At 28.8% G+C, this 20623-nt stretch overlaps 1 protein-coding gene across 4 annotated transcripts in view; it reads right to left on the bottom strand.

Annotated features, from left to right (window-relative positions):
• The window catches only part of DNAlig3 (DNA ligase 3), a 266939-nt gene that overhangs the window by 9589 nt on the left and 236727 nt on the right, over positions 1-20623 (bottom strand). For all 4 annotated transcript variants that reach the window (XM_075380964.1, XM_075380965.1, XM_075380967.1 and 1 more), the window contains 8 exons: positions 20339-20426; positions 15172-15249; positions 13292-13415; positions 9970-10082; positions 8267-8371; positions 4985-5131; positions 2227-2478; positions 448-576 (listed from right to left, as the gene is read on the bottom strand). In XM_075380964.1, the coding sequence (XP_075237079.1) occupies positions 448-576; positions 2227-2478; positions 4985-5131; positions 8267-8371; positions 9970-10082; positions 13292-13415; positions 15172-15249; positions 20339-20426 (1036 nt within the window). The remainder of the gene's footprint in view (positions 1-447; positions 577-2226; positions 2479-4984; positions 5132-8266; positions 8372-9969; positions 10083-13291; positions 13416-15171; positions 15250-20338; positions 20427-20623) is intronic.

Below are 20623 nucleotides of genomic sequence, written 5' to 3' on the forward strand. Positions count from 1 at the left end.
TCAATTTCAGGCAATAAACTGAAATATCATAAAAACTAAAATATTTATTTATTTGAATTATTTTCTAGAAAAAAAATGTAAAAATGTTATAGATGTAAAAATATGATATATAAATAAATATAATTCCATTATAAGCTGATCATTCCTACAGATTTGGGGATGATTATATTGATCCGTGCAAATCAACAAAGTTAAATGATATTAGGTTCACTTTCACACCATGCTGTTGTCATTATTTATTAAATTAACTGTAATATTTTTTTTTAATCTCATACAACCTGGTTTTTAATAATACTACAGATGATTTTTTATTGTCATGAACATAAAAGTTATATACTTATTTTTAGGGTAAAAATTGATCTTTCCATTACATTCAGTATCAATAATTATGTATAGCTATTATAAAATTAAATTATCAATAAACATGTATGAAAATAAAATACTAACCTTTTTTAAGAGCTTTAGTTTTTTCATTTTTGCTGCAACTGAATTATTATTTTCATGAGTATCTTTTTCTTTGTCATAACGTTTTCTACCATACTCAATATCTCTTGGTGGTACATCCAAGTCATTATCCTACATTAAGAAAAATAATGATTGCAATTAGTGAAAGATTATTAAGAAGAAAAAGAGATTTAAGAAAAGAGTGATTCAGGAGGAATGGGAAATAATTTAGGAACTGATTCTAGAGCTTGAAATAAGAAAAAAAAGGTTCATACATACATTCAAGGTCTATTCAGAAAATAACCAAACTTTATTTTTTACTGTTTATTATTTATTTTACTGATTATTGGTCCTTCTCCTCTTCAAAGTACTCTCCCTCCTCTATTACACACTTTTTCCAGCGGTGTTTCCACTATGCAAAGCAGTCCTGTAACTTCAATTGAAATGGCCTTTAGGTCTGTGACGAATTTGCTTTAATGTCATCAATAGTCTCAAAACCTTTCATCACTGATCTTAATTTTGGAAATAAGAAAAAATCGCAAGGATCCAAGTTTGGCTAGTAGGGAAGGTCATGCATCTCTTTTTTGGCACACAACTGATGAACTGACAAAGCTCAGTATGCAGGCGCATTGTCATGGTGAAGAAACTATGAGCTGTCTCATCACAATTCTGGTCTCTTTGCGGATTTTTTCACGTAACCATGGTAAAACGCTTTGATAGAACGCACGTTTCACTGTTCACCTTAATGCAAGAATTCAAAATGCATAATTCCATTAAAATGGAAAAAAATACAGAGAAGCATCACTTTTATATTGGATCAAGACTGACGTGCTTTCTTGGGGCGTGGAGATCCTTTGCCAATCCACTGTGATAATTGAACTCTTGTCTCGATGCCGTAGCTGTAAACTTAGCTTTTGTCTCCTGTTATGATCCTTTGCAAGATTGTTTCATCGTCATTGGCTTGCTCAAGAAGTTGTTGACAAATGTCCACTCATTCTTTTTTTCTGCTGTTCACCTCGAACCATTTTCAACTTTTCAGTCAAAATGTCACGGCATGATGTCACTTGAGATGCTAACCTCTTCTGCAAGTTCTCTGACAGTCGATTGGCGATTTGTATGCACTAGATTGTTGATTTTCTGAATGCTGATGTCATCAGTTGAAGTCGAAGGCTTTCCTAGACGAGGGTCATCTTCAACTGACTGAAAACAGCTTTTAAATTAAGAAAACCATTCGTAACATTGTGTAAGACCCAGAGCATCATCTATGTAAGCTTATTTCAAAAGTTCAAATGTTTGTGTGAAAGTTTTCCCCAGTTTCATGCAAAATTTTACATTGTATCATTGTTCCTGAAAATCGCTACTAACACTAAAACATGTTGCACTCAAATATCAATAACACAAAATCTATACAAGATATTAATAATCCAAGAACATGTGATTACAGAGGTTATGTGGAACATAATGCTGCCCCAACTGCATGTCATTAAATATCTCTGTGGGTGCGTAATTAAAAATGTTTGGTTATTTTCTGAACAGACCTCATATATGGTTATAATTTTATTATATGTTATAAATTATCACATACAGAAAAAGTAGAAAAAAAAATTTACAGCTGTTTTTAAAAATGTAAATTTTGCTTGTTTTAATTTAGTTACTTATTCTGATTCCAAGTGTTTAAAATTTTACTCAGAAATTTTTATTTAGAATTATTTGCTCACGTGTTGACTTTTTATTAATAGAAATAGATTAAATTATAATAATAATAATAATTAAAATGCGTACATCTTCACTTCTCGGATGTTTAATTTGTTTTACATTTGGTGATACTGATGAAGGTTTAACTGTAACATCGAATAGAGTTAACTGCTTTTTATCAGGTGATGCCAATTCAACACGTTTTTTTTTCATTGGTGATGGTGATGATGTTACAGTTTTTCTTTTCTTTGGTGATGTTTGCGATGATCCTGCTGCATTATCTGATGTTGAACTTAAGAGAACAAAATCTTGATTATCTTTTGATTTTTCAAACAGCACCTAAGAAAATAAGTACATATAAAACTAAAAATAAAATCTTTATTCTAATTTCACAAAAGACCACCAATGGTCATTTGATATATCATTTTAAACAGCACAATGAGACTGAAAAATGATATAATTAAAACTACATTCTGATAGCCCAATACAAAATGGCGGCCAATAATGTGTTTCAGTAACTAGAACTATGGTTGAATAGTCTTTTTTGTTATTTGAGCTATCTGATTTTCCCTTTGGAAATCATGTCCGATAAAATAAGTTAACTCAGTAAGCCAAATTAGAGTATTTGACCTTCAGTGGAGCAGTAGAAGGGGTGGTTAAAAAATTTTAAATGGGACATTTGGTTATGTGATACCTTGTTTTAAAGGTTTTTGTGAAACAAGCAAAATAGTGGCAAAAAAATTAAATTTGACTGTTAAACCAAAATGGTGATGACAAATGTCATGTTAATTAAAAATTTAAAAAAAATTATGTAATTCATTTATTCATTTTTATTTTCCCATCTAGCACTATAGCAGTAAAAGGGAAGGCATTGCAATTGGTCCAATTTGGGCATATGTGGTTTTCACCAAATCTTTACGTTTTGACACCTAAGGAATTCAAAAGACCAGATGGCCTCTAAATCACCTTATATCTTCAGAACTACTGGATTGATTTTGACCAAACTTGGTCAGATTACTTCTGTACATGGGCATTGATGCCATTAAAATTTCAACCTAAAAGGTCAAGGGGGTGAGGCTATAGAGCAAGGTCATCTTCAGTATCTCGAGATTTCACCTAATGAAGGTCTTATTTTTCTTAGGCACATTTGTTAACAATTAAAAAGTAATATGCAAAAACATTTTTCAAAATTGCACCCTTACCCCAAAAAATGATCTAAACTAGTGGCTAAGTGGGTATAATACAACAATAGTACCCTCTGTCACCACAAGTAGTGCTAGTGTAGCTCTGACATACAACTGTTGTAGAAAAATATTATATTTAAATGAAATGATAAATATTTTAAATTAAGTTGTGTGTGTAAGCTGTGCATTAGAAAAAGTCCGCATGACAGGAAAGTCCTGCAACTGTGTTGTCAGCTTTTTAACATTAAAACTTTATTTCATAAGTTAGCATTGTCAATAGCTGAACAATCAAATACAGGTAAGTTACTTTTTTCAAAATTTTTATTCACTGTTAATTTGTGATAAGTGGCTAACAGATGTTGAAGTATAACACATTAGCGTTATTTTTGAATGAAGTTTAGTGCTCTTTTTATTAGTAAGTCTAAAAACGTTTAATTAAAAAGTTAAAAAATAAAAAGGATTAAAGAAATCAAAGTTAAAAAAAAAATAATTTAGATTAAAATAGTTTAACCTGACTTAGAAACCTGACTTTTATTTTTAATTCAGTTAAAATCTACAAAAAAAAAACTATTGGGTAAAACACAATATTTTTTTATTCTCAATTCAAGAAAGAGTAGAAACAATATTTTTTTAAGAGAAATAAAAACATACAAAGGAAGAGCTGGTGGATTTAATAATTGGCATTCTAAATCATACAATTTCTAGGATTGCAATAAGAAATTAAATACAGAAATTTCAACACACTGGTACTATTTTAGATGACAAAAAGGCTGGCTGATCCACTTCAGATGAAGTTATTGAAGAAGGAATATTAGCAGAAATGTCTGTTAATAATCAACAACTGACGAGAGCAAATGCACAAAATTACAATTTATCTAGGTGGTCAGTGCAAACAGTTTTAAAAAACGCAAATAGCATCCATAAAAAGTTTCAATTAGTACAAGAATTTACTGAAGATGATTTTGATAGGAGAGTTGAATTCAGTGAAATTTTGATGCAGAGGTTAACAGCAAGAACTATTTCATGCTTCACCATAATGTTCACTGACAAAGCCTCATTTACTTTACATGAAGCTGTTAACAGACATAATAGGCGATTATTATTTCACCTATTTTTGTTAAAAACACTGTCCATGTTCACACTGGGACAACCACCTGTTCTCATGGCAAATGTGATGTGCTTTGATTTATTCTGATTAATTTGTAACCTCCATTTCTTTAGTCATGGGCAGATAAGGTCTAACTCTGATTGTAGTCCTCTTACGGTTAGTCCAAGGTCTTTGTCAATGACAAGGAGAACTGTATCATTGGAAATGAGGTGATGGTGCAATTTTTCAGGGTTGGGAGGTCCACAGTGAATACTAAATACAGCGCATGACTCAGCACTGAACCCTGAGGGACACCTGACCTGATGTTGAAGAATCTTGATAAATAAGCCAGCTGCAAATAACTTACAAAACTAAAAAAAAAACAGAACATAAATTTTGTAATAAATGTAACAGATTATTGAAGATGAATAATGTTGTGTAAATATATATATATATATATAAATTAAATAAGAACAAAACAGACAGCATCAAACCATTAAACAAAAAAAAAAAAAAAAAAATTTATGCACCAATATAATGAGGTATAACTAATGTTTTATATTTTAGTATATACTTTTAATTCAGATAAACTTGTAGCAGTTTCCCAATTCTTATCAGATCTGATCCGAGTAACACGAGGAAAACGAACAGATATACCAGCCGCTGTATGAACATCATGTTTGGTGAATTCAGCACCTGTTATTTCCCATACAGGTTGTGCCTATTATTAACAAACAGAAATAAAAAAAAAGATTCTTTAAATAAAAACTAATTTTTATACAGTAAATGAAAAATAAAATTATGCATTTTATGTAAGTAGAAACAATTATCAATAAAAATGTTTTAAAACCTTTCTGTTTTGATTAAGTACATTATAAATCTAATTTATGTATCTCATTAAATACAGTGGTTTTAAATTAAATTTACTTTATTACATTTATATAAAGAACAAAGTCTACAGTTTTTCCCTTCTTAATGAAATCCAAGTAGTACTGTTTACAGACCAGTATCAACCAATAATCCACCTAATTCCACACTCTGGAAAGCATGTTTACAGGAATCACACACTGCTATTATTCTTTGGTGCAGATGGTTGAGTGAGTGAATTTTTCTTGGTATACAGTGTCTTCTATATAGGTCCAAAAGATGAAATCCATTGGTGTTAAATCGGAACTTCAAGGTAGTGAAGTAATGGGAGGTTCTTTGCTTATTTTGCCTTCTGGAATCTGTCATTCCAGTCTGCAAAACTTTTGTTTGATATGGAGGGGCTCCATCATCTTGGAAAATTATACCTTCCATATTTTCAATCAGTGAAAACACAAGTTACTCTAACACGCCCATGTACACTATGCTTGTAATAGTTTGCTTGTGAGAAAAAAGGGTTCAAAAATTTGATTATGCATGATAACACACTAGACATTCATCTTTTGACAGTTTCGGACAAATTCCATGGATTTGTGAAGATTTCTGAGTCCCATGATCAACAATTACGGCAATTGATGACTTCATGAGTATAAAATGTTGTTTCATCGTTAAATAAAATGTGCTGCAGATAGTTTTCATCAGGAAATCTGAAGTCAAACAAGGTGTTTATAAATTAAAACTCTTTGTGGCTTATTGTTAGGCTTAATTTTATACGGTAGTTCTATTTTATAAGCATAAAGTTTTAATTGATTTTCAATATAATGGACTTTTAGTAATGTTTATAAACAATTAACATTACAAAATGAACATTTTGGACTTTGTTGGAAGGACAGGCGAATCCTTTCTAAGTTTTGGGCACTTGTTGTAAGCCTACCTATGAGTGTATTTTCAAAATGCTTTCAGTTTCCAAAAACTGAAAAACTGCTCTGTTTCTCTTGTGACGATTACATGGTACTGTAGTCTGGGATCATAAAAATCTTACTGGAATGTATAAAAGTATCAAATGTTTATTTATTACTGAAGTATATAAGATATTACAATTTGTTTAAAGTTATTTTAATATTACTTTGAGATGTCAGTTATTACATATACAGTGATGTTGGGTTTCAATTGTAGGTCATTTTTTCCAAAATTTTTAATTTTTATTCAGTGCTTATTATTAAAATTTGGAAAATTAAAACTATGCAACATGCATTTCCATTTGTGATTATATGATCTTAGTTTTAGGTAAAAAAAGTTGATTTATTTTTTAGTTTTCAATCTCTATTGGTCAATTAGATTAATTAAAAGTTCATTAATTAATTAAAAGTTCATAATAATCCTGTGCTCTCCCTGGCAGCAAGTCCCTTAACGCCACCTTCATCCATTTCTGTCCCTAGTCTTCTCCATTATCACCTTGTTGTTTCCAACCTTCACCTTATTAACTTTATCATCTTCTTCTTCTTTTTTCTCCCTTCCGTTTTCCTTCTACTGACCCTTCCAATGCAGTTGTCAAAATTCCACTTCCTCTAACAACATATCCTTACCAGCTTCCTTTTCTTTTGTGTACTTCTCACATAAGTGCTCTTTCTTCTTTAATTTTGTTCAAGACATACTCTTTCCTCACTTTATCTATCCATATTACTTTCTTCATCCTTTTCCATAACACATCTTAAAGCATCAATCTAGTTCTTCTCTCTCTTTTTCATCGCCCATACTTCACTTCCATTCAACAAGATACTTTTACATTGCATTTGACTAAGCTCTTCCTCAACTCTAATCCATACTTTTACTATATAGTAATTACTATGTAATAAATTTCATAGACTTACTTAAAACATACTATATATAAATTGTTTATTAGACCCATTCGGGGATACAGTTGATCAATATTCGATAGTTGTAAATCTAACATGGAACATTCTAAAAAGACACAAATCCAATGTGCTTTGAACTACCATGAACACATCCTTTTATGTCATTAACAAGCACTACATAAAGTCCTAAAATTACCCATTGTAACAGACTACATTAAACAAAGCTACCAAAAAATTTACAAAAAAAACCATTAAAAATATCGAACATCTTGTACAAATTCTAACTGTTGATCTACCAGTGAAAAGGCAACACAAATGTAATTGGAACAGAAATTTCTTTATTTATAACAAAGTGTTACATAACATTTTCTGTCAAACAGATGACTTCAATTTAGAATATTGAACTTTTATATCATGATAAACAATTCTAAAATTCCAAATCTAAAATAATTAAGTAATTATTCATCTAAATTCTATATTTATTAATTAATCAATGTATTCTATTTTATAAAAATTTTCAAAATTTATTTCTATTCACTCAATTTAGAATCATTTTATAACCAACTTTGTCAAATTCATTTTCCTACCAGAGACAAGACATTTTTATAAATATCAGATTGAATTATATTAAATAATATGTAACTTAATTTTATAGAACGGAGTAAACAAAATTTAAGTAAAATAAAAATAAATAATGTGGTATTTCACCATTAGAAAAAAAACAAACATAAAATTAATAACTCATGATAAAAAATAAAATTAAAAATAATAAAAATGAATCTGTAACAAAGAATACATAAAATAAAAACAACAACGCAGAATGCTCGTTTAAATTAGAAAATATGAATAAAGTCAGCAAAAAAATCAATATTAATAATAGTAAAATAATATCAAAAGTATTTTTGAAAAACATAAATTTCTGGATTAAAAAGTAACAATATTATTTAGTCTATAATAGTATGTAATCACACATGAGGAAAACAATAAGGAAATTGAAGAGAAGTAGAAGGAATGATAAAAAAAGAACTCCTAATTAGAGTAGATTGCGGTGTAGTTTACCATTTTGTTCAAAACCCAGAATTAAAATACAATCAAATAAATTATAAATAATATGAATAATTAAAAAATAAAATTACCTTTGGATTTCTAGCCACAAAATCAGGTATCATTGTTTTTGTACATAATAACCAGTCAGGTACTTTTGTTTGGTCTTTACTGATTTTGACCATATCCAGTTCAGTCTGAAAATAAATAAAACGAATTAAATTATACTACTATAACTGTAGTCAGTAGTATAATTAACTAACTAGTCAGTAGTAGAAACTAACTAATGTACTACTAACTGTAGTCAGTAGAAAATGAAAAAGATAACATTTTACAAATAGTTTATACAATGTACGAGAACTTATGAAAATTAAATAAAGTAAGGAAATAAATTAAGTACAAAAGTTACAAAAAAAGTTTAGAGTTATGCTAAAAAAATGTTTATTATTATTATTTTTCTAAATTTTCAACTCTAGTTGAGCTAAAATAGATATACATTTTTCTCTTTTGTTGCTTTACATTATCTATTGCAATCTTTATTACGGTTGTGATGGTTATCAAGCATCTGAAATACAAGAATCACTAATCACAGTTTTTTTCTCTTAAAATATTTACTATATAGATAACCTCTGAAGTCAGCAAAATAAAAATTTTACTTACACAAGCTGACTATCCACCTGCATTTTGATGGATCTGACATGTTATTGTATAACAGTAAACTTACTTAGCTCAATAAAAGAAAAAAAATTTATTTTATACTTTCATTTAACAAGCCTAACATGAGATGTTTGTTTTTAATAATGGCTACAACATTTTCAAGACTGACTTGTGTCTTGTCGAAATAAAAATAAAATTTGTATTTTTTAATAAATTTATTGGTTTGCATTCTTCACTTATTCTTGCATTTCAATACTGGAAGCTTTTCTATGTATCACAATATTAACGAAAAATTAAACAATTTTTTATTTTATTAATTTATTTTGTATTTTGTCACACAGCTCTAATAAAACTTTTTCCTTTGGTTTTGTTGAGATTCTTCAAGCCAAATCATGAAATAGTTTATTTAATTTTCATTTGTAGAGTCGTACAGCAATACATTCTACGTGTGGTGGTAGATTTGGCTGCTATAATGGACTATCAATTGTTATACAGAAATTATTTATATAAAGAAATTTAACAATATAAATAAAATATTTTTTATTCGTTTCCCAATTAAAGATTATGAATTTTTTCAAAAAGACTGAAAAAATATAGATAGTGCCAATAGTTTTTTAACTATTATTTTCTGCTGGAATATGAGATGCATCAAAATTAAAAGACATAATTTTTACCTCTCTATTAGAAAGACTGTAAATTGGTAGGAAATCTGAGAAAACAAAACTGCATAAAAAGCTTTACAAGATTTAAAAATCATCTTGTTTCTTTAAAGATTTAAATGAATGATATAAAGCGTTACATCCAGGGCAGTCGATTCTACTGTAATAAATAATCTTTAAAAACATGCAAAATTTTAAATAATATTATACTGATAAAAGTACTCATTAACTAAAATGAGTAATTATAATTGTAATCTAATCTGTTAAAATTTTTCTAATGAGGAAAACTTATACATCAGTACAATTGGGTTCTTTGTAATGTACGCATACAAGATTAATAAAATTTAATTAATTTTAATAAAAGAGTCAGTCTTACTTCTAAATTGAACATTACTTCTATTCTTTTGTAATAACATCAAATAGGGAATAATAAACAAACTTAATGTCAATTTAATTGAACAAATATAAAAAAAATATACCTGAAGCCTCTCTAAAGTTTTATCATCATGACCTGTGTGAACTTTTGTAACAGTACACCATTTTTTTCTGTGATGATCATAACAGCCCATTAAGAATACAGACATCATACCACCTAAAATAATAATAAATAAATAAAAAAACAAATACTGAAGAAACTAAAACAATTGGGTTAAATAAAATTCAAAGTTAAAACTACTGAACAATTTTTAACAGGTTTTGTTTGTTACCAGGGTAATCCAGTAAGTAAATAATATTTGAATAAGTGACTATGCAGGTCATTCCTTCTTTCTGATTTGAAGTTGGCCAGTCTTTATAACCTTTTTCCTACGCGTTCTCAGAGTTACATGCTTTAATACGTGTTTTTGTGTAGTAAGTTATGCATTGTTACAGTGGAACCTAAAAAGTAAAATCCCACCAACTGGTAACTAAGTGAAGTATTCATATTAAGTGCATTTACATTTTTAATCCTCATAGAATACAACCTGCCAATGTTTGTCAACAATTAGAATAGAAATAACAATATAGTAATGAATAAACATGATGTGAGGAAGTGATATTCTTCTTCTTCTTTGTCTGCCTTTGTGAATTAGTCAGAACTGCCTGTTCCAGCACCCATCTCTTTTTTGGAAGGCCAAAAAATACACTTTCCCTGAGTTTGCATTTTTTGGTAAAGACTGATAACACCGTTCTTCTGTCATGTTCACTCCAATTAAATCTATATTCCTTAATATCTTCATTTAGAGGAAATATCTGCAATTCTAAACAAATATCCTCGTTTCTTAATCAATCAAATTAAGTATATCCCTTTAATGAATGGAGGAATTTCATTTCTTTCTATTTGCCCAAGTCTCAGTACCAATACATTAAAGTAGGAACAACTATTGTTTTACAGAACTTCAGTCTGATGTCTTGTTTTATCATTTTTCATAGCGTTCTATGAATTATTTTACAAATTAAATTAATTTCGCAATTTTATTCTTAACATCCAGATCATTTTCAGAAGAAATATCACATTCCAAGTAGTAAAATTGACTAACTTGTTCAACTTCTTTATTATTTGTTATAATTTTTGTTTTTACTGGGTATTTCACTTTAAAAGCTATGACTTCAGTTTTAGCAGCAGATATCATCAAATTATATTCATTTATCTTTATTGCAAATGTAAATTTGTAAACTATCTATACTATCTTGTAATAAAATCATTTCGTCTGCATAAAGTATTCTGCTTAGGTGTTCTTCTTTACTCAGTCTAATTTCTAAACAATAATTTTCTTTCAGTTGTCAAAAAATGTGACCTATAAAAATATTAAATAATGTATGTGACAAAGAACATATACAATCGTATATCGTTATTCGTCTTGAGCAATTTACCTTTCACACTAATTCTTACAGCGGTGTTCTTATATAATCCTCTAATAATGTTTATAAAATGAAATAGTTACCTTTTAACCTTAAAATCTCTAAAAGTTAACATTAACATTATCAAAGACTTTTTCAATATCAATGAAGCCAAATGAATTTTACGGTTGTTCAAAGATCAGGAATTGAGAAATGAAGTCCATGATAAAGATCAACTAGCGTGCTTATCACGTATCACAATGTGATGGTGACAAAATCTTGAATAATTAAAGTATGATTTTTTACAAATCATCCAACATTCTCCTAAACATTTCTTTTTTTTTTACTTTGTGACAATGCATTGTAACATCACATAATGGATTTCACAATAACTGGGTGAGCAACAATAGAAAATCAAAAGAATGTTTTCAGTACTGACATTTATGCAGCAATATCACACAGATGATTTTTTTTTTTCATTTAGATTATAATAAGAAGAGACCTCAGTATTTCATTTGATCCTAGAGAGAGCATGCATCAAGCATCTAAAAAGCATTATTCCAACAACCCACTACATAATACAATTTGAAAAACAGCTACTTTATTATTTTAACTTAGTGCAATTATTTTAATTGTGGACTAATTATGCGATTTGAGAATTTCAGAATCGCTACTATATGTTAACTGTTTTGGTACATTATATCTTGTTAATTTCAAAAAATAACACATACATACTGTCTATGCATTAATTTATTTAAAAAATGAAGTTATACTTTTATCTTTTTACATATAATATAAACCCGCCAGGTTAGTCTAGTGGTTAAACTCGTCAACGCAAAATCAGCTGATTTTAAAAATCAAGAATTCACAGGTCTGAGTCCTTGTAAAGGCAGTTGCTTTTATATAGATTTGAATACTAGACTGTAGATACCAGTGTTCTTTGGTGGTTGAGTTTCAATTAACCGCATGTCTCAGGAGTAGTCGACCTGAGTCTGTTGAGGACTACATGTATACCGATTCATGTACACTTGCAGTTGCAGGCCTGGCAAGCTGGTAGCAGTAATTGCATCTACCTATAGACACACACCCACATCTGACAGCAAGCTGGAAAAACTGGTTGAAATAATAACATACAATATAATAAATGAATTGTCATGTGTTACTGGTTCCACAATGATATTGAGAGATAGTACATCTAAAAATTCTTAAAATACAATTTATTTACTCTTAAATAAATTATTTTGTACTAAAAATGTAAATTATAAACTGCAAATACAATTTTGATTTTACTGTGAACTCTACAATAGCTAATACAAATTAACAGCACGTTAAAAAGATTAAAAATCAAGATAACAATCGTAAATTTAGCAAATTAACATTAAAGAAGAATTATTTAGTTTTAATGTTTATAAAAGAAAAATATCTTACACTTTTATTAATGAATAATGTCACGTTTTTCCCTGTTCACAATGAACTCACCCAATAGCTTCTCGTTCTTAACTGTAGACAAGGACATTGTCTCAAAATGGAATAATCTTATGACTCACTCTTTGAATGTTTGTTGCACACTGTCTCATCGTAATTATTGCACATCGCAATACTTATATTTGCTGATCCCCAGCAGTATTTATACCTCTGGCCGAGTGCTTGACCTGTAATAACAGCAAACAATCTACCCTTTTGTTTGTTCAAGTGAGAATCATTTCTATTATCAAAACCTTCTATAATATTTTAGAAATTGTTTTTAATTTTTCCGTCTTTGTTAATTTGTTCACTGATTTACATTTTTCATTTTCTCTCTCTCTTTCTTATTCTAGCACTTTCTATTACTAAAAGATTCTCTAACCGTTAAAGTATTATACTAATTTAACATAATTAAATAAATATGCCACACTAATACTTCATAAAGAATCTTACATCCTTTAATTATTATTATTATTGTTACTAGAACAATGAAAACGTTAAATAATTTTGAATAAGTACCTTTTTGTCCAGTACCATACCATGCTCCTATTACAACTAAATCAGCTGAATCGGCCATAGCACCGTCGAACAAATAATCTTTTTTAACTTTTAACCAGTGACGTTTACCAGGCTCATAAGGACTCTAGAGAAAAAGAGATAAAAATAATGTAACAAGTTAATAAAAATGAAATAACTAATTAATTCTAAATAGAAGTGAGAAAATTACAATAATTACCAAATTATAAGAATCAGTTAAAAATTTTAATTATTATAAGAGTAAAAGTTTTGTTTTATAATCATTACATATATGGATAAATTATTATTTTTTCTACCAAGATTCTTAATACAACAAAAATACGTAATGGTAATAAAAAAAAATAATGTAATAATAACATAAATTTGTAATTAGAGGTAATAAATGATAATTTTAATGAAAATAAAATAAGAAATTACAAATTTATTTTCATGACAATTTCCTATGCCAACCAAAAAAAAAAAAGTAGGAAGAGAAGCTAAGCAACAGATGTAAAAAGGATTAACACATTGGCTATAGTACTAGTTACATATGTCCTGTATGAGTATGGTGTAAGTACTTAAGAAGCAGCTATTCCTCCACAATTTCCCTTTTGTCACATTCAGATTGTAGGTAGTTGGTAAAAGCAAAATTTACAATCACTTTGATGTGATATCAGATGTATAGGATTGATACTGCTGGAGCCTGATAAGATAGACTTTTATACAGCTGATAACACTGTTAAGTAACACAAATAGTTCTACCAATGACTGACAGGTAGCGTTAGAAGAGGCAAAAGTTTAAAAAATATGTAAAAGAGTGTACTGTAATGCACCAATAGAAATGCGAATAGTGGACAATGGAGATTTATAATGAGCAAAGATTACAAATATAAAAAAAATACAGCAGGCAATAGGTTAAGTATGCATTCTAACACCTCATTTTGAAAAGAGCAAATGAACATTCATCATGAATGTACTGGCCGGCTGTCAGTGGTAACAGATGAGTTGACTGAAAAAATTAAAGAAAATCCAACAAAACTAGTGTGCACCACAATTACCTTAGATAATTACTGATGTTTTACAATCTTTTATTTATGAAGTTTTTATTAAAAAATTGGGCTATAAAAAATTGGGTGTCAGATGAGGGGGCTTGTAGATATTCTTCAGATAAATATTTTAAAACCATTTTTGGGCTTTTTTTAATTCTGATTTTTTTAAGAGGTGCAAAAGTATATGGCACTGGGCTCAACCAACACAACCACTGCCACTGTTACTGTATGTAAGACTGGTTGCATTTTCCTCTGGTTACTTGACTAAAAAATATAAATAAAAAGATTGGCCGCTATGGGAAACATAAGTAACCATATAGCACAGGTGAAGCTGCGACGGGGAGCTAGTATGTGCGCACGCGACACACACACACACAGACAGATTTATGATATGCTTAAAAGATATATAAATATTTTCAGCAGATATTGAGCCAGCTACATACGAAATAATCCAAGAAGCTATTAAATCATATTTACACCTCATACACATGTAAAAGTATTCTATTCATTATTAAGCCTTATCCATGTTGTGAAATAAAACTATTAATGAGAAAAACTAATAACCTGTACTACATGAGATTTTCATTTAATATCCCAAACAATCAACAACAAAAAAAAATTATGTATTTTCAAAAAATATTTTGGAAACCAAAATTATTTCATTTCTATGTCTGAGATTCACTGTTTTAAGCTACAAATCAAATATTATGTTTTTCCATACTATAGTTTAAGAAATATTCTACTGTAATTGACAAATAGAAAAGTATAACAGAGTTTCAAATTTATATTTCAGTAATCTTAAAAATTGAATGGAAAAAATATAATACTATTTACCAATACATCCTTTAAAACAAGACCTTCCAATCCCAATCGAAATACTTTAGTCATCATTTGTTCTAGTTCCTTTGGTTCCTGTTACAGAAAAAAATTACAAATTAGAAAAATATTTTTTTTTTATCTAGAGTTGTAAAGGTAAAACAAATTTGATATTTTTTTATTATTATCATTTTACAAAAAAACTTAATAAAAGCGAGGAGAACGAGATAAATGAGAATGAATATGAGAAAGACAAAAAGGGAGAATTATTGCATAATTAAAATTATTATAAATATACATAATCGTATTAAGTAAAACTGTGAACCAGGTGTCTGATCAAAAGTTACATAAAAAAAAAAAATTAAAAAACTATTTACTAATTATTGAATTAAAGTATAAATTAACTGGAAAAATTTCTTAATACAAATATATTTAAAGATGCACTAAAAAAATAAAAATAATTTCACTTTCATATTAAATCAAGAATAAATGTTTATTATGGGCTGTTTGATTAAATTAAAATAACATTTCGTTTATATTGATAATTATGATTTATAAACCTGTTTCTATTCATGATAGTGAACGTACTTATATGTGAATATTTATTTATTAAATCTCTCAGCTACATTCAATTATAATAACGAATATTGAATAAATTTATTTGTCATAATTCCTTTACATTATATATTATGAATAATAAAAGCGAGGGGCGCCTTTCATTGTACGAGGCTCAGCTGATAAATTTTACATATATATGCATAGCATGAAAATGAAAAGAGATATTGGATGAAATAAAAAATGAATAAAAGTACAATACCTTAGCTACAAAATGCAGTGTTTATTTTTTAATATAATTCATGTTTACATTGATAGACTTTTCCCTATGTGTGACAAGTTTTTGCATTCCGTCATTGAAAAATTCTGGCTGTCTTTCTCGGATTCAAATGGCCACAGCTTTCTTCACCTCATCATCAATGGTGTAATGATCCTTTGAGATCCCTCTTGAGATGAAATGACAGAGTCAAATCCGGCAAGTATGGTGGATGCAGAATAAGCTCAAACTTCAGCTTACAGAGAGCCATCAGAAAGTTTGCACGGTACCCATCGTGCACAGATTTTATGGTAACCCAATTTTGCTCGATAATATGGCCTACTCGTTCTTTAGATATGCTTTACTGAATAGTGATGATGCATTGCTGGGTGATTCACTGGACACTTTGAAGTAAATCATCTACCTCCTTTCAATGTTTCTCATAAGTCACAAAAACTGGTCATCCGCTGTGAGGTGCGTCCTCAATTGTCACCTCACCAGCTTCACATTCGCAAAATTTCAATACCCACCTATTCACAGTACTTCTGTCAACAGTTTTACTACCATAAACCGCTTTTAAATGATGAAAAATATTCATAGGATTCACATTTTCTGCTGTTAAAAATTCGATCAATGTGCACTGTTTTAACTGTGTTGACAACACTGTCAAAACAGCTTTATTCAATTTTAACTGCTACTGAAAACAAAACAGTAAACGGATTTACTGCTCCTAAATCAGATGGGTGGATAAAGTGACAAATGAAGAGGTATTGCGGCAAATAGATGAAGAGAGAAGCATTTGGAAAAATATAGTTAAAAGAAGAGACAGAGTTATAGGCCACATACTATGGCATCCTGGAATAGTCGCTTTAATATTGGAAGGACAGGTAGAAGTGAAAAATTGTATAGGCAGGCCACGTTTGGAATATGTAAAACAAATTGTTAGGGATGTAGGATGTAGAGGGTATACTGAAATGAAACGACTAGCACTAGATAGGGAATCTTGGAGAGCTGCATCAAACCAGTCAAATGACTGAAGACATAAAAAAAAAGGTTATTCATTTTCTTGCATATTAGAAAAAAACAGCTGACTGGCACTCTACGTCGAACTCTTTCGTATGCATACACAGTTGTTTGAATTTCCATTATTTACAAAACAAATTTTCTATGAAAATAGATTTTTTTATGGAATTTTTTGTAATCACAATGCATTGTCATCGACAACAACCTTACATACAAAATTTTAGCCTTCTATGTAATTTGGAATTGGTTAAGTATTGCTGATAAAATTCTGATCATTCTGCCATACGTCACAGTGCACAGAACAAGTTGAATAAAAGCATATAAAAATCACTTAACTCTTTCACTACTACAAGAATAAACATGTTTCAAAATTAATGAAACCCGACTGAATTTAGAAATAACTCAATGAAATTTTGACGATGACTACGAAACTAGTTCTTTGAAATATTTTTAGTATCTTGTCTTATAACATGACCACCAGCAAAACATTGTATAAAATATATAATGGAATCATTGTAATCGATCTGTTTGGTAAAGATAAAATATGTATTAAATAACAGAAATTCAAGCTGACATTCAAAAACTTCCTTTTTTTAATTGATGTCAGTTAAAAATTATTTGATAAAGAAATTATGATTGTGACTGATTACTCTACACTGATGAGTTGGAATCAGATTTCATATATTTCTGATTACTGGTTGTATCACAAATCAATGACAAACCAAACATAAACAATAGCTTTATTTTTATTGTATTCATAAATAATTTAGTACACCATCTGTTATCAAAGTTGTATTTCAATTATCCTGACGCATCGAAAAAAAAAAAAAACAAAGCCAAGTTATATTATTTCTGGTGTACAAAATCCTAGAAAAAAATTGAAATTGAAATTATAAGAGAAGATGTTGACTTATACAACAGCACTTAAATTAAATTATTCATATTTTTTCTAGATTAGTAAATTAAAATAAAAATTATAATACTCATCAATATAGAATATGAAGAATAATTTAGCGATATATTTTCATACAATTATTAACGTTATTATTAACAACTATAATATAATTTCTTCGTTAATGTATTTATAACTTTTCTGTGTGGTAGCAATTATATTTAATTATTTCAGTTGCGCAGATGAATATCAAAAAGCGTAAAAATAATTTATTCATTTTGATAATTAAGAATTGAGAAAGTACAGTTTTTAAAACATGAGTGGGAAAACGACGAATTACTGAAGTAACCTAGTGCAAAATATTATATTAAATTACATCCAGGGAAATGGAAGTACCAAGAATGAAAAAGTTCACTACAAAAATGTTCAATCTGTTTTCATGTACCTGTTTGACTATCTGATAACCTGATTAACAGTAATTTAAGTTAACTTTGTATGTTTGTACAGTGCATTTTGAATGAGAAATTTTAAGGTACGTCTTTAAGCTGTCTTATTTGCTATTTTTATTTTTGAAAAATCTACAAATTTTAATATGAACAAAAAATTGCACTTCACCCTCATTGTTAAAATATTATTTATATAAACCATGAATGAAAATCTAATATTAACTAAAAAAATAAAATTTAAGAAAAGCAGTACTGGTTTAGGAAAAAGTTGTCAACATTAGTATCATTGTCAGAAATGTATACTGTATATGTTTATAGTAGCAAATTAAGTTTTCTGTAGCTATAAACATGAGTAAAGTAAGCGATAAATATACAAGGTGCGTTTGTAAAAGTTTTTCATTTTTAAATAAACACAAAACTGAAAAATATGAGCAAACTTTAATATCTACGCACAAAAATTATATTCATTTACTACATTTCTTCATAACTGTCGTCAAACTTCAATACCTATTTCATAGCATTTCACTGGGTTCTTCATTACCTCTTCAAGAAATTCTACCAGTGACTTAAACCATGCAGTAATGTCTAATTTCAATTTGTCTACATCATCAAATCTTTGTGATGTAAACCACAGCTTAAGGTGAAGAAAAAGAAAATAATCACTGGAAGCTATGGCAGGGCTATAGGGTGAATGAGAAGATTTTCAACAAAGTTTTTTTAATAACCTCACTATCTGATTTCCCAGGTATAACTGATTATTGTTATGCAAAAAAAAACCTGCAGGATAGCACCCCATAATTGTTTTTAATAGCTCTTCTAAGAATTTAAACGTTTTACAATACGTATAGGCTTTCACATTCGTTCTGTAATCACTAAATTCAATAAGCAAAATACTCTTTTTGTCCCAAAAAAGCAGTACCCATATGTTTGTTTACCGAACATCCTTGTTTGAATTTCTTCAATCTAGAGATTATGAACGACACCATTGCATCAACATTGCAGCTTTTCTTGACGTTCGAATAAGAAATCTCTAGCAGCAATGTGATTAAACAATTTATCACCTTCATTTTCATAACACGCAAAAATGTATACGCTGCAGCAAGATGTTCTTTCTTGTATATATCAATTAACAATTTCAGTACCTATATGGCACACAATTTTTAACAGCCCGATTTTTTAGTCAAAACTTTATAAATCAAAGTCATATAACATCAAAGGCAATTGTGACAAGGCAAAGCGCTGTTTTAACAAATTTTTTTGTCAAATTTTTCAATCACATCATCTGTTATCATTAATGGCCGGCTGCGATGTTCTTTGCCCTTCTCAAAATGAAAGGTATCACTATCTTACCTTACATTAGCTGTCTCGCTCATAATATTTGGCTCATAAACACCATAAATTTACCTTTGAATTTCACCATAAAATTGTTTTTCATACGAAAATATAAAATCAGATTACTCTTCATATTTCATAATTGAAAGGATCATGAACTGTAGCACTCATTTACAGCTGGCTATTGGCTGAAGTAACTGAGCTATGCAAGTCCCATCTGTTTACTCTGCACATGTAGGTAGCAAATTCAAAATGGATTTTACTTTAAAAACTCATATCCTTCTTATTTGATAATTGGAATAACTTAGGCTTAACTTATACGGTGAATCTCTCATTAAATAATCAAAAACCGTCATCAACATGAGATTTGACTTATTCACTGGACTAACTTAAATTCAAGGATTAAGAAGTAGATTGATTCTTAATGGTTCAATGACAGTGAGGAGTTGAGAATGGTAATACTGAAGTTGCTGAAATCTGTAAAAACATATTTTTATGCACAAGGTACATAAAAACTAATTCCTAATAGATTATACAGAATAATAAAGTAAGTAAATAAAAATGCTGAAGAAATACAATAATTTAATTAGTTTATTAATTTTTTTATGACCAACTAATTCTACTTTTTATATTGCCACACATTTGGTTATAAGAGATATAATTAATTAAAAGTATACATACACTGATTTCTTCCATCTCGGAAAATACAATATGATTTGGTATTTCTGTCATATTATCCCTTAGTATACGTTTCCTTTCCTTCAATGGTCTGAAACATTGAAAAAAATTATTAAAAAAAATACAAAAATAAATATATAATGGGAATATATATTTTGACTTTATTCAATACGTTCTAAGATCTGTTGTGGATATTTGAATAAATAATAGTAATGAACTCAAAATCAGTTATGATTTTTTATAAATCTTTTATTATAACTTAAATAAAATGTAATTTGAAAACAGAAG

Source organism: Lycorma delicatula, chromosome 13 (assembly GCF_047948215.1).
Source record: "Lycorma delicatula isolate Av1 chromosome 13, ASM4794821v1, whole genome shotgun sequence".
NCBI lineage: Eukaryota > Metazoa > Arthropoda > Insecta > Hemiptera > Fulgoridae > Lycorma > Lycorma delicatula.